This window comes from Takifugu flavidus, unplaced genomic scaffold (genome assembly GCF_003711565.1).
Source record: "Takifugu flavidus isolate HTHZ2018 unplaced genomic scaffold, ASM371156v2 ctg280, whole genome shotgun sequence".
Lineage (NCBI taxonomy): Eukaryota > Metazoa > Chordata > Actinopteri > Tetraodontiformes > Tetraodontidae > Takifugu > Takifugu flavidus.
This window is the reverse complement of record NW_026621924.1, coordinates 21,560-41,671: the sequence shown is the minus strand read 5'-3', so window position 1 is coordinate 41,671 and position 20,112 is coordinate 21,560. Positions and strand designations below refer to the sequence as shown.

The 20,112-nt window shown below is 42.0% G+C and overlaps 1 protein-coding gene, 2 long non-coding RNA genes and 1 pseudogene across 3 annotated transcripts; 3 read left to right on the top strand and 1 right to left on the bottom strand.

Moving 5' to 3' along the window:
• The first annotated feature begins 960 nt into the window (after positions 1-960).
• Positions 961-5,636, top strand: LOC130520087 (beta-1,4-galactosyltransferase 1-like). The gene is made up of 2 exons (XM_057023647.1): positions 961-1,380; positions 4,597-5,636. The coding sequence occupies exons 1-2, from the start codon at positions 1,000-1,002 to the stop codon at positions 5,257-5,259; spliced, it is 1,044 nt and encodes a 347-aa protein (XP_056879627.1). The 5' UTR covers positions 961-999; the 3' UTR covers positions 5,260-5,636.
• On the bottom strand, positions 1,783-2,775 carry LOC130520088 (uncharacterized). The gene is made up of 2 exons (XR_008948641.1): positions 2,516-2,775; positions 1,783-2,023 (listed from the first exon to the last, which is right to left on the bottom strand). It is a non-coding gene; the product is annotated as an uncharacterized LOC130520088 (long non-coding RNA).
• A 3,953-nt stretch (positions 5,637-9,589) lies between the features above and the next one.
• Positions 9,590-12,152, top strand: LOC130520086 (beta-1,4-galactosyltransferase 1-like; annotated as a pseudogene).
• A 721-nt stretch (positions 12,153-12,873) lies between these two features.
• On the top strand, positions 12,874-17,835 carry LOC130520089 (uncharacterized). The gene is made up of 5 exons (XR_008948642.1): positions 12,874-13,139; positions 13,351-13,483; positions 14,137-16,229; positions 16,334-16,499; positions 17,697-17,835. It is a non-coding gene; the product is annotated as an uncharacterized LOC130520089 (long non-coding RNA).
• Positions 17,836-20,112: the final 2,277 nt, after the last annotated feature.

The window sequence follows — 20,112 nt, the reverse complement described above, 5'->3', positions numbered from 1 at the left end:
TAAACTAAAATCCATTATAGGGTGCAATTGTTTAGCTACCTCTTGGCAAAAAGGTTTTGAGTTTTATTCCTGTCAGAATCAGCTTCTGTCTTTTTTTATTGTTTTGGGTTTTGCTGTACTGTTGCCTCAATGCTACACTTAGAGTCTGTATTGCTCATTTCCCTGAATTCATGTAAATATTACGTCCATGCTGTCTGTGGCTGTGTAGGTCTTCCCTGGTATTTACTGTAGTTTTTACTATTTCCCTGTGCTGGAATCCAACCTTTAAGTTCCTTCAAGTAGACCTGGGAATTGTGGTTTCAATAGTGCCAAATATGTCTTTATTTACACAACTGCCACTATACTAAATGTGTGCACCAAAAACATGCAAGGAAAGAAAGCTTTCACTTAGCTCAACAAAAAACATACACATGACAAGACACATGTGTAATGGGTACTGGTTGAAATTCTACCCCGAACACAAGTGAATTCATCTGCATTCATGGTTGCATCTGATAGTATAGTTGATCCAGTGATAAGTTGGACATTGCTCTCTCTTTTTATCTTTGAGCTAGGTGGTATGATTTGCTGCCATGCCTTTGTTTATGAAGGTAAAATGAACCAATAAAGCACTTCACTAAACTTGTTTAACTTTAAAAAGAAATGACATTGATCAAATGAACTTTGACCAAACCTAAAGGAAAATGGAATTCATTGATGTAGCTATGGTAAAGGAAATTGTTTTTTGTTTTTGTTTTTTTAAATAGAATTATGATGATACATAAAAGGTGATAAGCTGGACTAATGCAACAGCTGTAAAATTTCCTGGAAGACCATACAGACATGGGAGTCATCCTTTGAGCTGGAAAAAAATATAGTGGTTAATACCTGACCTCAGAATGTGGAAGCCAATAAGGGGCGCTCACCAGGTTGACAAACCGGTTTTTCTGCCTCTGTTGCCTTTATCGATAGAAGGTGAAACCTTTTTGTCTCAGTGTGCAACACTGTGAGTTGTCAACAATGCAGAAATATTTTAGTGTTTTTATAGTTTTGTGTGCTTTAGTGACTATGATGGCTGGAATTGCGTTTGTGCTTCACAGCGAAAGCATCAGTTTAAATTATTTATCTCCAAAAGATTTTATGGGAAATGCTACAGTGTCCATTTCCCAGGCTTTAAAAAAGCATTTGGATGAGCTGTTGGAGGGAGAGGCACTAATTTTTAAAGAAGAAAGCAACAACAACAGTTTGAAACCTTGCTCCGACGATCCTCCGAACCTTATTGGACCTTTCTCGGTGGAGTTTAGTCATAACCGGAGTTGGAATGAAGTCAGAAGAAAAATCAGTGCTTCTCTTCGAGATGGAGGAAGACACAAGCCAGGTGACTGTGTCTCCAAGCAAAAGGTAAGAAAAGAACTCCCACAAAGCTCTAACCTCATTAGAGTTAAAGAAGAAACATTAAGTAGAACTGATCAAATGAATCCAGCTGCAAAAGTGCAAAACAGTACATTTATTAAAGTCCATTAGCCTGAGAACGGGCATTGACGGCTTTATCATTACGAGACACTGCTATACAAATGTGTTTTTTAAAATAAGATACCATATTAAAACAATTAGTGATGTTTAAAAAAGCTAAACCGTGATGCACACATTCCTTGACTTACTCTAAACAGAAGATGAAAATACATATATATATATGTGTGTGTGTGTGTGTTGTGTACATACAGTTATACAGTATTTATATATACAGTGATCCCTCGTTTATCGCGGGAGTTACGTTCCAAAAGTAACACGCGAAAAGTGAAATCCGCGAAGTAGCAACTTTATTTTTTTTAATTATTTTACAATGCAATACTGAACAGTAGAATGAAACCAAACATCAAAACCTGTTTTAAAGACCAAACTTTGTTTAAAACAATAATTTTAATATAGTAATACTGTACAAGATTGGAAACATTGTCACTCGCGTATTTCACGGTCCCAGCTGTGCCTCTGCGTCCTGACTCCGCTCCGCTGGAGCGTCTGTTTCTACGGAAGGCGCAGGAGTCTTTCTCCGAGAGAAGAACATTGTTATAGGCAGTTGTTGGCGCTCTTTCTTTTTCTGGGCAAGAAGATTTTTATAAACGGATATGCCACCGGCTGAAATGAGCTTCCTCCGTAGGGTGGCTGGGCTCTCCCTTAGAGATAGGGTGAGAAGCTCTGCCATCCGGGAGGAGCTCGGAGTAGAGTCGCTGCTCCTCCGCGTTGAGAGGAGCCAGATGGGGTGGCTTGGGCATCTAGTCAGGATGCCCCCTGGACGCCTCCCTGGTGAGGTGTTCAGGGCATGTCCCTCCGGTAGGAGACCCCCGGGGAGACCCAGGACACGTTGGAGAGACTATGTCTCTCGACTGGCCTGGGAACGCCTGGGGATCCCTCCGGATGAGCTGGAGGAGGTGGCTGGGGAGAGGGAAGTCTGGGCTTCTCTCCTTAGGCTGCTACCCCCGCGACCCGACCCGGATAAGCGGTAGAGAATGGATGGATGGATGGATGGATATGCCACCTTCAATTATATTTGAGAACTGCAATGAACGACTCATCAAAGGGTCCCATTCTTGTGCCGTGCGCTGAAGTTCAGTGGCCATTCTCACCATGGTTGCTAAGCGACCAAGTGTTAGTCCGTCCTCCTCCTCTTTATCAACACGTGTGTCTTCAATTGAAAAAATGCAAACGTAAAGTTGGCAGAATGTACAGAAACGAAAACTGTTGACAAGTGAAAAATCAATACAGTACAGCGTCAATATTTTATTTATAGACAACAGTAAAGTAAAGCCCCTGAGCCAATCAGGATTCAGAGGCACTGTAAAAAAAAAAAAAATCCGCGAAGCTGCGAAAGATGAACCGCGATATAGCGAGGGATCACTGTATATAAATTTTAAAATTGTATTTATTTTTTAATTAATGTATTTATTTTTAATCTTCAGTATTTTCATTTTAAATTGCTACCATGGAAAGTCTAAATTCTGAAATAACACTGAAGGTGCTTTAGGTGTCACAGCCCCTTTTCTCCAGTTCCCTCCTGTCCCAGTACTTTTCCACTGCCCTGCTCACACCACACCCTCTGATCACCACACCTGCTCTCAGTCACTGATCACCACACCTGCTCTCAGTCACTGATCACCACACCTGCTCTCAGTCACTGATCACACACCTGCTCTCAGTCACTGATCACACACCTGCTCTCACTCATCAATCAGCTCACCTACCAGTGTATATATTCTCCAGCCTCACACTCACTCAGTGCCAGATTGTTCTTCTGCTCTTATGCAAGACTGTCCAGCGTTGTTTCCCTGCCGGATTACCCGTTACCTACCCTGCCTGTCTTCGTTCTGCCTGCCTTGCCTGTTCCCCGGACAACCTACCAGCGTTCTGCCCCTGACTACGACTTCTGCCTCAGCGTCTCTGGTTCCTGTCGGTTCACCTGGTTTAGACTTCTCCGCCCGGCCCCGACTTCGCTGCTGCTCGTCCCACTCTCCGAGCCTGCAACCCATAGACTTTGTGCGGGCCCACAAGAACGGACTATTTCCTGTGTTTCCTGGTCTGCCTGAGTACCTGTTTGCCCGTGGGTTAATAAAAGTCATTACTACGGTCCAGCTTTCCAGAGTGCTGCTTTTGGGTCCTAAACTGCACCCGTCACATTAGGCAGGTTTCAGTGAAGAAAGAATTTGAACAATGCTAGAAGTGTTCACACGTATAAAACAATGTTTGGGCTTCTCACTTGTTTTTTCATGAACACAGCAACAGTAATCTGATTTTCAGGACTGTCATTCTATGTTTGTCTTCCACTGCTGTTCAGCTCCCACTGTTTTGTAATTTGTATTGGTGTTACGCCATCTGTCAACTGTTTGCTAACTGTTATACCATCTGTCAACTAGGTAATTGTCATACCTTATTACAAAAAATAGGCTTTTGCAGGTGCCACTCAAAAATTCTGGAGTGAGTGAGAAAATTAGGGAGGAACCTACTGAAAAGGCATCTTGTATCCTGAGATGTTTTCACAAAAATGAGGACATTATTGGGCTTTTTTTGTCTCTTGTTTAAATATGATTTCTGTATTAATTTTGGACATAATCATGGATAGCTTTGACAGACACCCCATATGACCATTCTTGGTGTAGTTCAGACTGCTTGTATGCTTGTATTATATCTACCTTCATTACACACAAACATTTATTCATTATATATGTTACAACAAACTGTAATTATGCTAATATAATGTATTATGCTATATTATGCTTTACCTATTCTCTCCTTTACCTGTCCTCCCCCCTTCTCTTCCCTCTCTACCCATTCAGCCATCAGCAGGAGGGTCCCCCTACATGAGCCTGGTCCTGCTCAATGTTTCTTCCTGTTAAAGGGGAGTTTTTCCTTGCCACTGTCGCTTGTTTGGGGTCAGGCCCTGCGATTCTGTAAAGCACCTAGAAACGCTATATAAATAAAGATTGATTGATTGTATGCCACAATAGGTTCCACAAACATGTTAGCAAATCCTGAAAGCCATTTTTTTAGACTTGTTGTTTTTTTATTAAGACTAAAGTGGAAATTATTCTTTGTATTTAAATCAGGCTTATTTTATCTCCTTAGGTGGCGATCATTATCCCCTATCGGAATCGGCATGAGCACCTGAAGCACCTGCTGTTTTACCTCCATCCCATGCTAGTGCGGCAACAGCTGGACTATGGCATCTATGTCATCAACCAGGATGGAGAGGGAGTATTTAACCGGGCTAAACTGATGAATGTAGGCTTTGCTGAGGCGCTGAAGGACTACGATTACGAGTGTTTTGTCTTCTCCGACGTAGATCTGGTCCCTATGGATGATCGGAACTTGTACAGATGCTTCGAATCCCCCCGACACTTGTCTGTCGCTATTGACAAGTTCAACTTCCAGCTGCCTTATAACACATACTTTGGCGGTGTGTCCGCAATGTCCAAGCAACAGTTCTTGACCGTCAATGGTTTTCCAAACGCTTACTGGGGCTGGGGGGGTGAGGACGATGACATGTATAAGCGGATCATCTTCCACGGCATGTCCATTTCTCGCCCTGATCACATCACAGGAAAGTACAAAATGATCAAACATGATAGAGATGATCACAATGCTGACAATCCAGAGAGGCTGGACAAACTGTCCCACACTCGTGAGACTATGGATAAAGATGGGATTAATACCTTAAACTATACAGTAAAAGACATTGTGAAAGATAGAATGTACACATTTATCAATGTGGATATTAAGGCACCATAACAATAAAGGCGAAAGAGGCAATTATAATTGCCAGCAACAACATGAGCTGGAATTCTGACCATTGTTGGCGTTCCAGGGAAAGACTTCGGCTTGAGGTTGCAGTTTACTTTGCTGAACATGAGAGGCACTATCACACATATGGGAGTCAATAGAAAGTGGGTTTTTTTTTGTACATATTAATTGGATGTGACTGAGCATGGAAAAATGCATCATACATTTTAATCCTCTGCTTAAACAAAATGGAAAAAATGTCGAATGTTTCAGGATAACTTTTTTCAAAAGTTGTGCTCACATTGAGGTTTATTTGTGCAGATCTGAGTCACAGCTGTATAGAAAAGAGCATTAAATAAATGGCTGATCGCAATGACCTGGATGAATGCACCGTATTTTGTGGCTTTTGTACTTTAGCCATTACACAGCTTTTAAGAATCTACATTCATGTTTAATGATTTGTTCACACCAGGAGGATCTGGTATCATTCTGTAACATAAAATAAAATAAAATAGATTAAACAGCATTCTGTTTGACATAGCTCTTTGTTAAAATGATTTTAGTCTTGTGATGAAGGGAACGCACATTGGTTTCATGTCAACAGATTCACTTTCATTCTTTTATGAATTAAAGAATACTGAAGGTGAGGTTAAAGGTTGGAACCTTCTGGCTCCTGCAAGCAGAGGTTGAAAGTTTAAGAAGTCAGGCATGACTATGTGTGGCGAGTGAGAGGTGTAACGGTTGACGACAATGCCACCTGGGGAATTTCACCCCAGGAATTAACCAGTGAACAATCACTTTGTTAGGCACACGCAGATAAGCTTCTACTACAGAGGCAGAGACGGGATTGAGGGTTATTTGCTACAATTTTATTATTAAATCCAATATTCAACAAAAAAATTACTGTATTTGGTGGCGCCACCACTCCGTAAGAGGTTCCCTCTGGGGCAACGCGACCCACTGACACCAGCCGGCAGCCAACTGCAGCGAGAACAGCCTCATTACCATTTATCTATCAACTGAGTGAGTGGGGGAGTCAGTGACGCGCATTGCTGCGCCTTACCTGCCCAGTGCAAACTAGCGCACGCGCCCTTACGGCAAAGCGCTCTAGACGGAAGGATGGCGGGAGGAAGCACGACCTTCTGCAACAAGTAGCAAGCACACATTCAAGCACTGTTGCACTTTAAGTCATGACCACCAGAGGAAATATGCGTTAGCATGCCGTGCTTTTACCTTGGCACTGCCAACAGCAGCTCGTTCTGCTGTGAAACAGGTTCAGTTCAAATCAAATCAAATCAATCTTTATTTATATAGCGTCTTATACAATCCAAATTGTTTCAAGGCGCTTTCCAGAATCCCAGGGCCTAATCCCAGACAAGCAACAGTGGCAAGGAAAAACTCCCCTTTAACAGGAAGAAACCTTGAGCAGGACCAGGCTCATGTAGCGGGACCCTCCTGCTGATGGCCGGCGGTAGAGAGAGAGATAGAGAGAGATGAGATGAGAGAGAGAGAGAGAGAGAGGAGAGAGAGAGGAGAGAGAGAGAGAGAGAGGAGAGAGAGAGAGACGAGAGAGAGAGAGAGAGAGAGAGGACGAGCGAGAGAGAGAGAGAGAGAGATGAGAGAGAGAGAGAGAGAGAGAGAGAGAGGAGAGAGGCACAGAAACACACGCAAAAATACACTATACAATGGGTCAGCGGGGCTGACCCATTGTATAGTGTGTAGTAGTATAGTACTGTGTATTACTGTGTAGTATAGTACACAGGAATCATCATAACTAGTCTGCTTGATGAGGAGGAGGAAAGGAGAGGAGAGGAAACCATGACCCAGTGGGGTGACAGAGGCCTGTCAGGTGATCATGTTTCCGGACCCCGGCAGCCTTGGCCTATAACAGCACAGCTAAGATGTGACCTAATGATTAGACGACCCCCTAAGTATGATAATTTGTCTATCTATGATAGTAACTGGAACTACAGAATTAACAGTTGGTCGAACAGCCCAGATAAGCTGCAACCACGCCGTACCTTCATCGAAGGGGTAAAACAACTAAAGCCAGCAGGAGGCAGTGCCTTATATAAACCTTTTCTCCCCATCCACCAATTAAGGCATTACCTCCATATGGCATCTGTGCGGAGGGCAGGCCATGCCCTGCCACATATGCAATATATGGTCATAAGCAAAAACGTCAATGACAGCAGTGTGATATCACTGTCATTAAGGGAGTTAGTGGGTGTTCCTGGAAGAAGGTCACCATGGTTTGGCAGAGATAAAGGGTGCATGTGGCCATGCAAAATTTGTGCAGATAAACAAATGTGAAACAAAAGAGATGTTTTGATAGGAATATATTCAGCTAGCACAAAGAAAGCATTGTTTCCACCCATTTAAGCATGCCTGAGTGTGACCGTTGCATGGCATGGTTTTCAAATGTACGGTAGTTAAACATCTTTCCTTTAGGTGAGAACAGCTGAAGTCAGTTATTCTGTTGACTTAATATGCTGTACAAAAGCTGCAGTAATGTTACCAGACAAGGAGCTCAAGAAGCGCTAAGACCAGGACACATCAATCTTTTTGCAAGAATTCATATCTGCTGTCTGACCCCCGGTTGTTGTGGGGCGCTGTTGTTGCTCTGTGCTTCCTATAGGGAGCGTGGTTGGCGCGTTTTTCTTGCTCGTGTTGGCTGCTTCCACACCTACAGCTAATCAATGTGATTGGAGGCCTTTAAAGCAGCTGGCACGTGGCGACTGGTACATGGCGATCAGCTCAGATCGTGTTGGTATGGTCAGCAGTGATGAGCGGTCATGGACTTCAGATCCTTGGAACTGTCTCTTCTTTCATCCTGAGGTCTCCACGGCTCCCTCCACCGAAGAGCTCTGTTCCTTTGCACGATTCACACACGATTAACTTCTGCACGTTTGAGCCGCACCTGCAAAGCGTGTTCCCAGCATACAGTTGTGAAAGCTCTTTTTCCCATGGGATCACGTGTCCTGTCTGTATTCCTGGGTTCTGCTTCTGAATTTTAGTCAATCGTAACTTGTGCTTTGGGGATGTGTTGAAAGCCAAAAAGCACATCCCACCACTGGCTTATGTATATCGTACCTGGGGTAATGAGCCTATTGAGCAATGCTTCTGACACTTTTAGATGAATGGCTAATGTTAGTGTCGTAACCACAGCAATGAGTTCTTGTTGCTGCTTCCCCTCTCACCTCTCCATAGAAAAGGTTGTGGGTGTGAACACCTTTGTGCTTTTCTGTCAGATATAATCGATGTATATTTGCTGTCTTGCTACCCACTGACCACCTCATATTTCCCAGCTCCTTATTTTTCACACACCTGATGTATTTTCCTGGAGGTACGCAGAGTAATTATGATTTTGAATGGAGCTCGAAGCAACATCCCATTTAACTGGTGTTTTAAAAGGTAATATGCTTGTAGGAAAAAAAGAGGGATAAAGGAAAATTTGCTACCTGCTGTCCAAAAATAAAACAGAAAAGGGGTGAATTCACATCTTCCTCCCAGAAAAAGATCCATGTGGTGAAACGCAAATTCCCTCTGAGAGGAATCCAAAGATTTCATGTCTTTTTTTCTTTTTTAAGCTGAGCCTGTGCTCCAGTTTGAGCCTTTGACTGGAGCTGTTCTCCATCAATAGCTGAGAGGAATTACCTTCTTTATCGGGTAAAATAGAAGGTTTCAAACCAATAGGCACTGGAATATCTATTGATTGAATCCGCGACAATCCAGGTGGACTTTCTCATATGTACAGTGTGCTGCTTCTGAGTGGGGTTCATGTCTCACCTGGGTTTCAAATAAAACCTCCTCATTAAATGTTATTTGTTTCATGCAATCATTGCTTCACTCCACCCAATCCGCAGGACTAGTGACTGGTATGTTTAAGGAAAGCTGCTTTTAATTGTAAGAACCAGTTTTTCTGTTGGGTTAGTGCAACAGACACTGGAAAAACCTCAACAGTTTGCTCCAGGGTGCAGGGTGTGGACAGGTTTCAGTGTAACAAAGTGAAAATGCATTGGACCACTGTGTTTGCTTCCAACACAATCACATTCAACCAGACTGTTGGGCTGATTTTTATAGTTTACTGAGACAGGTAATGAAGCGGCAAATATTAGCAGATAATTAGAGGCAATTAAAGTGAAAATGGGTTGTGATTAATTTCTCCCTGATAGGAAGCTGCCTTCTAAGCCTACTTTCTAAACATGTAGCCAGGCTCTTCACCTTTGCCACTATTGGTTACGCTAGAGCAGAACACAGCAGAACATTTAAAAAAAAAATACAGGTTTGAGGAGGCTGCTTGCTAATGCAAAACTTGTTCGTCTGCTTTTTCTCCTTTGTAACCGAGGGGAGGGGATTCCTGTGGGGCGCTAAACACTCAGCCACTGAGCTGGCAACAATGCTGAAAACTTTCAGTCAAATCTTGATCCTATGTGCTTTACTCAGTGTGGTGACTGTGGTTGTGCTGCTATTCTACTACAATAGTAGCCATTTAATTTATTTACCTCAGGCTGATTTCTTGGGAAATGCCACCAATTCATTTTCCAACATTATTAAAAAACGCTTGGACAAGCTGCTGGAGAAACAGAGTTATGTCTTAAATGCTGGTCAACAGGCAGAAGAACCAGCTCCCATGGACACCCTGGACCCCTGCCCTGACCACCCTCAAAACCTTATTGGACCTTTCTCGGTGGACTTTAGTCATTCCTGGACTTGGAATGAAGTCAGAAGAAAAATAAGCACTCCTCTTCAGGACGGAGGAAGACACAAGCCAGCTGACTGTGTCTCCAAACACAAGGTAAGGAAAGAACTCTCTTAAAACAATGACCTCATTATGTTTTATGGTGCTAAAAGGTGAAGACTGAATTGTATTTTCTCTTTATATGTGCACACCAATGTATTTGAATAGGTGTGTGTATGGATAATCTGAATAAGCAATTGTTTATAGACAGATCTGTATCTGTATCTGCTTAGGTGGCAATCATTATCCCCTATCGGAATCGGCATGAGCACCTGAAGCACCTGCTGTTTTAGCTCCATCCCATGCTAGTGCGGCAACAGCTGGACTATGGCATCTATGTCATCAACCAGGATGGAGAGGGAGTATTTAACCGGGCTAAACTGATGAATGTAGGCTTTGCTGAGGCGCTGAAGGACTACGATTACGAGTGTTTTGTCTTCTCCGACGTAGATCTGGTTCCTATGGATGATCGGAACTTGTACAGATGCTTCGAATCCCCCCGACACTTGTCTGTCGCTATTGACAAGTTCAACTTCCAGCTGCCTTATAACACGATCTTTGGTGGCGTTTCTTCCTTTTCCAAGCAACAGTTCTTGACTGTTAACGGCTACTCAAACACTTACTGGGGCTGGGGGGGTGAGGACGATGACATGTATAAGCGGATCATCTTCCACGGCATGTCCATTAATCGACCTGATCACATGACAGGAAAGTACAAAATGATCAAACATCAGAGAGACAAAAACAATGAGGTTAATCCAAAGAATCCTGATAAACTTTTCCACACTCGTGAGACCATGGATAAAGATGGGATTAATACCTTAAACTATACAGTCAAAGAGATTGTGAAAGATAGACTGTACACATTTATCAATGTGGATATTAAGGCACCAAAAAATATTTTGAGTGTGGGGATGTTGAAGTCAGTGTAGGAAGTGTACATCCTATTGGTGTAATCTTAGCAATTTTAAACAAAATGTCTGGTGACTCTTTGACACAGTAAAGGGTCATGTTACTTGATGCCAGGGGTTCGAGGCATATTTATATATATTATCAAATTGTGCATCTAAAAATGAATCAGAAAATTTCCATGTGTTCCCTGTCCAGTGTTGCAAAATCAATTTGTGTAGATATTCATTTGAAAATCACACGGCAAAAACCTGTCTGACTACTTTGTAACAAGAGAAATGGCTTTGAAAGAGGTCATTGTAGCTTTGTGGTGGAAAGGAAATGTCACAAAGAATATCAAACTGGCTCGAGGTCAGGCTTCTTCTCACCAGCACATACACCTGTCTATATTCACAGACGTCCATCCTAAATAACAGAGGCCCAATGCTGACACTCTGATGTTGAAAAATCTTTCAGAAGTATTGAAAAATTGTTTTCAGTCAAATATAACTGAAATAACAGCTCTGAGGCCTCCACAATGTCCAAGGTGTGATCACAGAACCCCATGATCCAACGTGTCAAAGGCAGCTGCCAATTCCAATGTAACCAAGTCAGCAGAGCAACCTGAATGAAACCGTTATTTTAATTCTGGTGATATCATTGACATTGACTTTGACCACATATCAGCCACCTGGTCTTTCTGGAATTGTGACTAAAGTAGTGAGAGAGAAAAAAACGGCTTGACTGACGGCATTATTATGATCACACACATCAAATTGTATTGTGCTTGTGGGAATCGCTTTATCTCCATGTGCTTGTTGTATTTCACATTGACCCTATAATAACTGTTAAACCACAGGCTCCCCGTTAAGGTTGCATAGCTTTCAGATCCAAACTGCAGCACATATATTTGGTTTGCTTTAATGGTCCCAAAATCACGCTGCCTCTGGAAAGGACTTTCATTTCATCACTTATCTTACTATCTTTGGCTACGATCCCTCCTTTTATCTGTTGTTTTTATTGTTGTTTTTAGTTTCCCCTACAAAAGAAGCTGGCTGATAGCCAATAACAGATATAACTTGCTCACTCCAGCATATCAGTTTAAAATGAAACTGTTCTGTCCTTTTCATTTGATGGGAATCATGTCTCATTGCAGCCTAATGTGCCAGAGAAATAAACTAAAATATGACTGACTGATCATTGCCATGGTCAAATTCAAGAGACATGTAATTTTAATAACATTTTGACATAAATAAATGTGCAATTACATTCATCATGTGCTTGTAATGTGTTTTTGTTGTTTGTTTGTTTTAATATAAATATCACGCTGCTAAAATAAGGCTGTCGGCGGTTCCAAATGCGCTACACAACGTTCTCTTATTTTTCACTGAGCACCTGCCCCAAAATCTCTGTGCACGCCACTGAATTTGCCACAAGATGTCACTGTCTCTCAAAGCTAAAGCCTTGCAAAGACGAGCACTCAAACCATCTAATTATCACATTGCTCAATTCATAGATGGAAAGTAAATGCATATCACAGATTTGGCACCTGTGAAAATCTATTTCTTAACAAATTTTGTCTAAACGTTGAATCTGAAAGCTGAAAGTGCTGAAGTCTCAAATAAATCTCGAAAAGCTGATCAAAAAGTAATTAACTTGAGTAAGAATTGCTGTGTTTTACCAAGCATTTCTTTTCAAGATAATCCTGGTCTTCAGAAGGGTCAGCTTAAGTCAGTGACAGTAACAGCTCAGGTTGATATCATGCTGTCCTTAAAAATATATTTTGTCTCTGCAGGTTTGTCCAAATCGTATGCGGCTGGCAGTCGTATCGCACAAGACAAAAGTTTTTCTCCTCAACACTCTCAAGCAGATATTGCAAAAAAGTCAGTCAAAGATCTGCTCCTGCTCCCCTCCGCCCTAAAAAGCGTTAATCAAGGTACATAAATCAAATGTGCTTCTATGTATCCAGGTGCTGCATGGCCAAAACCCGGACATTATGAACAAATTAAGGAGAAAAACTCCTCCTCCTCCTCCTCCTTCTCCTCCTCCTCCTCCTCCTCCTGCTCCCACTTTTCTTTCAACCTATATTGGGGAAGGTGGTTGTATTACTATAGGCTATGATCCTCATTTCCCTCCACCACCATCATCCATTCTGCCAGTGCTGAATGAAGAGCAATACTGTCCCATTACACTGGAGAGCAGGAGAGGAGTAAACTTGAACAAGGTGGATACACCATCCTCTGAACTGGACATTAACAAAGTAAGGCAGACCTTGTTGATACAGATTCATAAAGGAGTCAAACTTTAACCAGTAAATTTAGATGTTGTCACTGAGTCAGAGTAAGAATTTTTTGTTAAGATACAGGCATTCCTTTTCACATACAATTGTAATCTACAATCCATTGTGTTTTAGTAAAATATCACTTCGAAGTTACAAAATCAAAACATGAACTGTTCTTTTGTGTATCCAGGTGCAATGTCACAACCCTGACATAAAAAACAAAGAATGGACAGGGGCTACCTCTCCTCCGTCACCTTTTCCTCCTCTAGCTACTAAGCATCCTGTTGAGCATGGTGCACGTAATGACTCTTTCTTTCAGTGCTGTAAGTTATGAAAATGTGACTCCCAGCAGTGTTTTTTTCCCATTTGTACAGTGCTCATTTTTGTTATTTTCCAGGTTTGCAGTGCTCTCTTTGCAGAACACCAAAATGTAATCATCGTGTTTATAAATGGTTATTTTGTTCTGAGATTAAACACTGACACATCTGAGTCATCAAGTCACATAACCACCTTAGTAGAGGTAATAAAGAGGGAAGAAACAAAATACAAGCGGTTATTATGGTTCTACATGCATGTGTATAATAGTTAGTTTATACAGTCAACCATGATTGGAACAGTTTTTCAAGTATGCTTTGAAATGTCATTTTGGTACAAGATGGAAGGTGGCATTGAATCATCAAAGCACGTGACAAAAAACTTTGAGCATCAAAATCAGCAATAAACTGTAAAGTGTTTTTTTTTTTTTAAATAATTGGTTAAACCGATCGTTTGTTACATATGCATTGCAATACACTTTCAGAGAGAATTTTATATTAAACCAATGAAAACACTGGGATGCGTGACTGATAACATATAATTGAGCTCTTCTTGGCGTTCAGGTTCCCCAACCCGGGGATCCTGGGTTGGCATAAGTGAATGGTAGTAACAGCTCACAATGATATGCCATCCTTAATATGCTCTTTCCCCCTCCCTGCAGGTTTCTCCAAATATGTTTCTGCATGCTGGCCCCACTCCTCCAGGTCAACAGGCCAACGAGCTTATCCTTCTCCACACCCTCAAGGAAGTGCTGCACTCAAAGTACGACAAACACCTGTCTGTTCTTCACTTCCTCCTCCTCAACACCCTCAAGAACAAGGTGTATGCAAACAACGGCGAAGAGCTCCCCTTCCTCCATTACCTGCTTCTCCAACTCTACATCCTCTACAACCCGCTGCAGTTAAAAAACGACGAAGAGCCCCTTCTCCTCCACAAACACCTGATCTTTTAAATTTACACACTAAGCAAGATGATTGTCATACTGTACCCCGTGATCCCTCTTTCCCTCTCCCTACACCATCATCAATTCTTCTAGCAATGAATGAAGTTCCTTATTGTCTCCACACACTGGATGAGGTTGGAATACTAGAAAAGTCAAGGGAGGTGGAAAAACAAAGATGTCAAATGGACATCCATCCAGCCCAACAGGAACTTAATCCAGTAAGTTCAGATGTTTGTACTGAGTCAAGCCCAGAATATTTGTGCTGATGTATATTAGAGGAAGACTTGAAAAGTGTCCATGGCCCATTTGAACTTGCATATGTTTTTTAAAATTTTTTTTTTTGTTTAAAAGTAGTGTTTTTGAAAATATGACTTCTCTAACTAAATCAAATAAGATAAAGCTATTGAGCTTGTTTATCCAGGTCCTTCTCCAATGAAATTCTGTGGCCCACATAGCAGAAGAAAGCTGTAAGAAGTCTTTTCAGCTAACGATATTCACACACACTTCTCTCTCGCTTAACCTGCCTCCAGAGTTCTCCTCACTGTAAGCATTTAAACAGGTCGTTCATCTCCGATAAAAGTTTGTTTTGTACTGTTGGGAGTCGGGAGCCATCCACTTCCTCCACCATTGCTATCTCTCTACCGTCTCTCCTCCATATTTCAGGCTGACCGGTGCAGCCAAAGGACCAGGCCTGTTAGTCATGGGGAAGGGGGGTGCAGGGTACATACAGGCCAGAATTTCTCCAAGGATGAACCTTCACCACTTGATCAGTTATGGTTGCCAGCTTCTTTGTACGTAGGTAATGATGTTATTCTCCCCAAACATTGCTGGATTTAGAGTCTCAGGACAGTCTACTGGACAAGAGGGTGGTAATACAACTGGGCCACACTCTACAACTTCAGGACTGGATTTGGGGGTTCTTTTAGGATCTCCGGACACAAATCGAGACCCCAAATGCAGACACACACGATAGGGTGAGGTTGAAAACAAGTTTACTGAGGTCCATGTTCTGAACAGAGCCAAAGGGTGAAGGTGAGAGACAAACACAGTCAGACTGGAGCAGGCTGGGCGGCGCAAGCAGGCATCCGAGAGACGATCTGCAGGAAAGACGAACGATTAGTTCCAGACGGGTAAAAGTAGTGATGGGCAAATGATACCGACGCTTTTGTCACTCTTCCTGGAGCGGAGCGATTTGAAACGCTGTATCGGAGCTTGTATCAAAACACCAGTGTCACGTGACCAATGACGTTTGAAGATTCGAACGTCATCGCTGTTTCGCTTCGCGCTTCATTGCTTCAAAATGTTTCGAAGCCTTTCATTGGCTCAGTCTTTCAGTGTGTGTCATTGGCTCATGGCGTTTCAATGCATTCTGATCCAATGACAGCTTGACAGGTGCGACAGATTTGAATGATTTGATGGCATAGCAGCTATATAAGATGCATTATTATGCTTCAAAATTGTTGGGTTGTGAGGAGATAGAGATTTGGAGAGTGAGAGTATTTTGGCAAGTTTAATGGCGAGTACCACCAATAAGCAACGTTCTAAAGTTTGGGATCATTTTGATCTCATAGAACCAAATAAGGTATACTGCAGTTCATAGGATACATTTTATGTTTCCATAATTGAATTGTATTTTTAATTTTTAAATGGGTCTCAAAATTACAATTGCTTGTAGGTGCGGTGCTTGCAATGCACACAAGTGTTGTCTTACAGCAACAACACATCATCTATGCTGAGACACTTGGGTGCTCGGCATGACGACAATCATACCCAGCAAACCTGTGACCCTTTCAACACTGGAAATCCTGACAGTAAGCTAAATATATACGTATATATACTGTATATATGTATGAGTGTGTCTATTTATTGTAGATGTTGTGTATCGTATTCATATAGCAACCATTCTCCCACGCAGCATCCAGAAAACAGAAGCTGGATGAGGCCTTGATGGACATGATAGTTAAAGATGGTCAGCCTTTTTCTATCATTGAGGATGAAAGGTTCCAAAATTTCATTAAAATCCTGGACCCATCATTCTCCATTCCAAGCTGCAAAACTGTAAAGGCAATGGTGGAAGCAAGGTACGCTGTAACCAAAGAGAAAGCCTTGGCAGAAATTAAGCAGACTTCAGCTGTTAGTTTGACTGCTGACATGTGGACATCAGTCAACATGGATGTGTACCTTGGTGTCACTTGCCATTATGTGTCAGACAGCCTAGATATGGCTACTGTGCTTTTAGGTGTGCAGTATTTTCCATTGGCCCACACATCAGCTAATATTTCAGATACAATTGCAAATTTGATGACAGAGTGGGGAATCACTGAAAAGGTCTGTGGGATGGTTACTGATGGGGCTCACAATATTGTGGCAAGTGTAACTCAGTTAAATGTTAGACATGTGTATTGCTTTGCCCACATGCTGAATCGCATTGTCAACAAATCACTCTGTCAGACATCTGAGCGTGAGAACATGTGCAGTAGGGCCCGCAAAATGGTGGCACACTTCAAGTTCAGTTCCAAAGCAAAGGAAAAGTTGTGCTCTATTCAAGCTAATATGGGCATGCCCCAAAAAAAGCTTGTTCAAGAGGTCGAAACCAGATGGAACAGCACTTATGCCATGCTCCATAGGCTTTATGAGCAGAGAGAACCATTAGGGGCAGCCCTGGCATCACTGACATAGTGCCTTTCACTGCTGATGACTATGCAGCAATCAACCATTGCCTAACAGTTTTAAGGCCATTCTTTCAGGCAACTGTTGAGCTTTCTGAGGAAAGGAGAGTGTCAGGCTCAAAGGAAATTCCTTTCGCCAAAATGCTGAGACATGTAATTTCTGCCGAATGTGCCCAAATGGCTACTTGTATTGGTGCCACGCTTGCCAACCATTTGAAAAATAATTTGAATGAAAAATTCAGTGGCTTGCAAAAGGTGAACTCCCTGTCTGTGGCAACCATCTTGGATCCATGATTTAAACAGGCTGGCTTTCCTAATCAAAGGAATGCTCAGGCTGCTGTAGAAAGGCTGACACAAGAGTGTGCCAGTCTTATTGATGGGTTGGCATGTGCCACTGGAGACTTTAACAACATCTGCCAGTGCTAGTGAACAAAATTACAACTTGTGGGCTTTACTGGACAATTATGTAGAGTCTCAGCACCACACCAGCAGTGCATCTGCCAGCGCTGCAGTGGAGATCCAGAGGTATGCTTGTTGATTACTGTTGAAACATCAGGTTTTTTTTTTTTTTTTATTGAGTCATTCATTGTCTTCCTGTCTGTGTCATAGATATTTGAAAGAACAAGAGCTGAGGATCCCTTGAAGTACTGGGTGGCAAGACTTTATATCCTATGCTGTGGAAACTTGCATGCAAGTATCTGTGCATCCCAGGATCATCTGTTCCCTGTGAAAGGATATTTTCCAAAGCTGGGGAGCTGGTCAGCCAGAAGAGGAGCAGACTGAAGCCTGCAACAGTAGAAAAAAAATGATATTTCTCAATAAAAACCTGTGAGGACAAATAACTTGTCTGCTTCTGTGAATAATCATTCCAAATCAAACATACAAGTCCCCAAATGACAAACCATTATCTTTAAAGGTTTTACTTAAAAACACTTCACACACACAAAAACAATGTTTCTGAATTCAAACACCACGATCATTTGCAAAATAGGGAGGATCTCTAATCCTGTTAGGGACTTTCAGTACAGTTTTTAAATAAAATGTTCAATAAACCCTTAACCAACACTGAACCCTAAATATTATTTTTTTTAAATATAATTTGCCTTTATTCTTTGGGTTAATCTTGAATGTGTTTTAGAAAGAGAGGGAGAGCATCTGCTTATTTTATTGTAAAGATGATATAATCATTATTTGGTATGAATGAACAAAACACCTGGATGACCACACAATGAACTTTTATTGATGTCATGGGATTGAAACAGTGCCAGTACTTCAGTCGTGCTCTTTAGAGGTTTCTATGGCTTCAGTTGTCCACCAGATGTCACCATCACTGAAGTCTTGAAGCTTTGAATCTTGTTCGGCACAATTGTTAGGAAAGCCTCAGTGCTTCATGAGGCTACACTTGCCCACTACGAGGTAACAGGTTCGAGGAAAGAAACTTGCAAATAGAGTTTTAGGATCTAAACTGTACCCCGGGGACTTAACAACGAATCGGCGATGAGTGGAAAGTTAATCAAGCTTTTATGGAGAACGGCAGGTGAGGATAATGAGAGGAGATCGGTCTCAGGTGTGCCTTGCTCGCCCAACGGGGGAGAGTCAGGAAACCGCTCCGCCCAGCCTGAAAACAGACAAATAAGGGAAAACAGGCAAGACACAGAAGGGGAGGAGGAGAGGGAAAACAGTTGGGACTCCTAACAGGTCTTCTTGATGATTACTCTGTAACTTCATGGCCAAGTAAAGCCAACTAACCCTAACCGTACCTACCTACCTACTTATCTACCTACACAAACACACACACACACACACACACACACACACACACAGATATACACATTCATACACAGCCACATTAACAGACTGAAAATGTTCACAGTTTTTGCTGGACATGGAGCAATTTTCGGGGAGGTACTGGAGGCTTCTTAAAGAGTTGTCTGGACACCCTGATAAAAAAAGAATTACAATAGTCCAGCATGGAAGTAACAAATGCATGGACTAACTTTTCAGTGTCATGCCATGTTAGTACTTTCCTGATCTTTGCAATGTTTCTCAGGTGAAAAAAGGCACTTCTAGAGACTATCTTAATGTGTGAGTTAAAGGACAGATTTTGGTCAAAAGTTACTCCAAGATTCATCACAGAGAGAATAGAGGCTAAGGAGATACTATCTAGAGTAATAATGTGGGCCACACACCATGACCTCAGTTCTGAGTTAAGGAGAAGGAAATTTGAGGACATCCAAGACTTTAAGTCTTTAAGACAGGTCTGAAGCTTCACTTACTGCTCTGTCTCCTCTGGTTTCATGTATAAATATGGCCGAGTGTCACTGGCATAACAATGAAAATTTATTCCATGCTGCTGAATAATGTTTCCTAAGGGGAGCATGTACAAGGTGAAAAGGATTGGTCCAAGCACAGAACCTTGTGGAACTCCATGGCTAACCTTAATGTATGAAGAGGGAATGCCGTGGACATGAGCAAACTGGTATCTATCTGATAAATATGATCTAAACCAGTCTAGTGCTGTCCCTTTAATCCCAATCACATGTTCCAGTCTCTGTAACAGGATGCTGTGATCATCTGTATCAAAAGCAGCAGTGAGGTCCAGCAGAACCAGCATAAAAACCACTCCATGATCTGAAGCTATAAGATCATTAGTAACTTTAATAAGTGCTGTTTTTTGTGCTGTGGTAAGCTCTAAAGCTTGACTGAAACATCTCAAACAAGATGTTCCTCTGCAGGTGCAGGTGCTTCAGTAACTGAGTCACCACCACCTTCTCAAGAATTTTTGAGACAAAAGGAAGGTTGGATATAAGCCTATAGTTTCCTATAGTTTCAGAATCCAGTGATGTTTTTTTAGGCAATGGTTTAATCACTGCCATCTTGTAGGACCAGGGTACATAACCTGTCACTAAAGGACAATTAATCTGGTCCGGAATAGAGCTACCTATCATTGTGTGGCACTCCTACCTATTTCACCCAACAATGGCACCTCGAGGAGAAGCCTCCTCAAGGAACCTAACTCCAGACG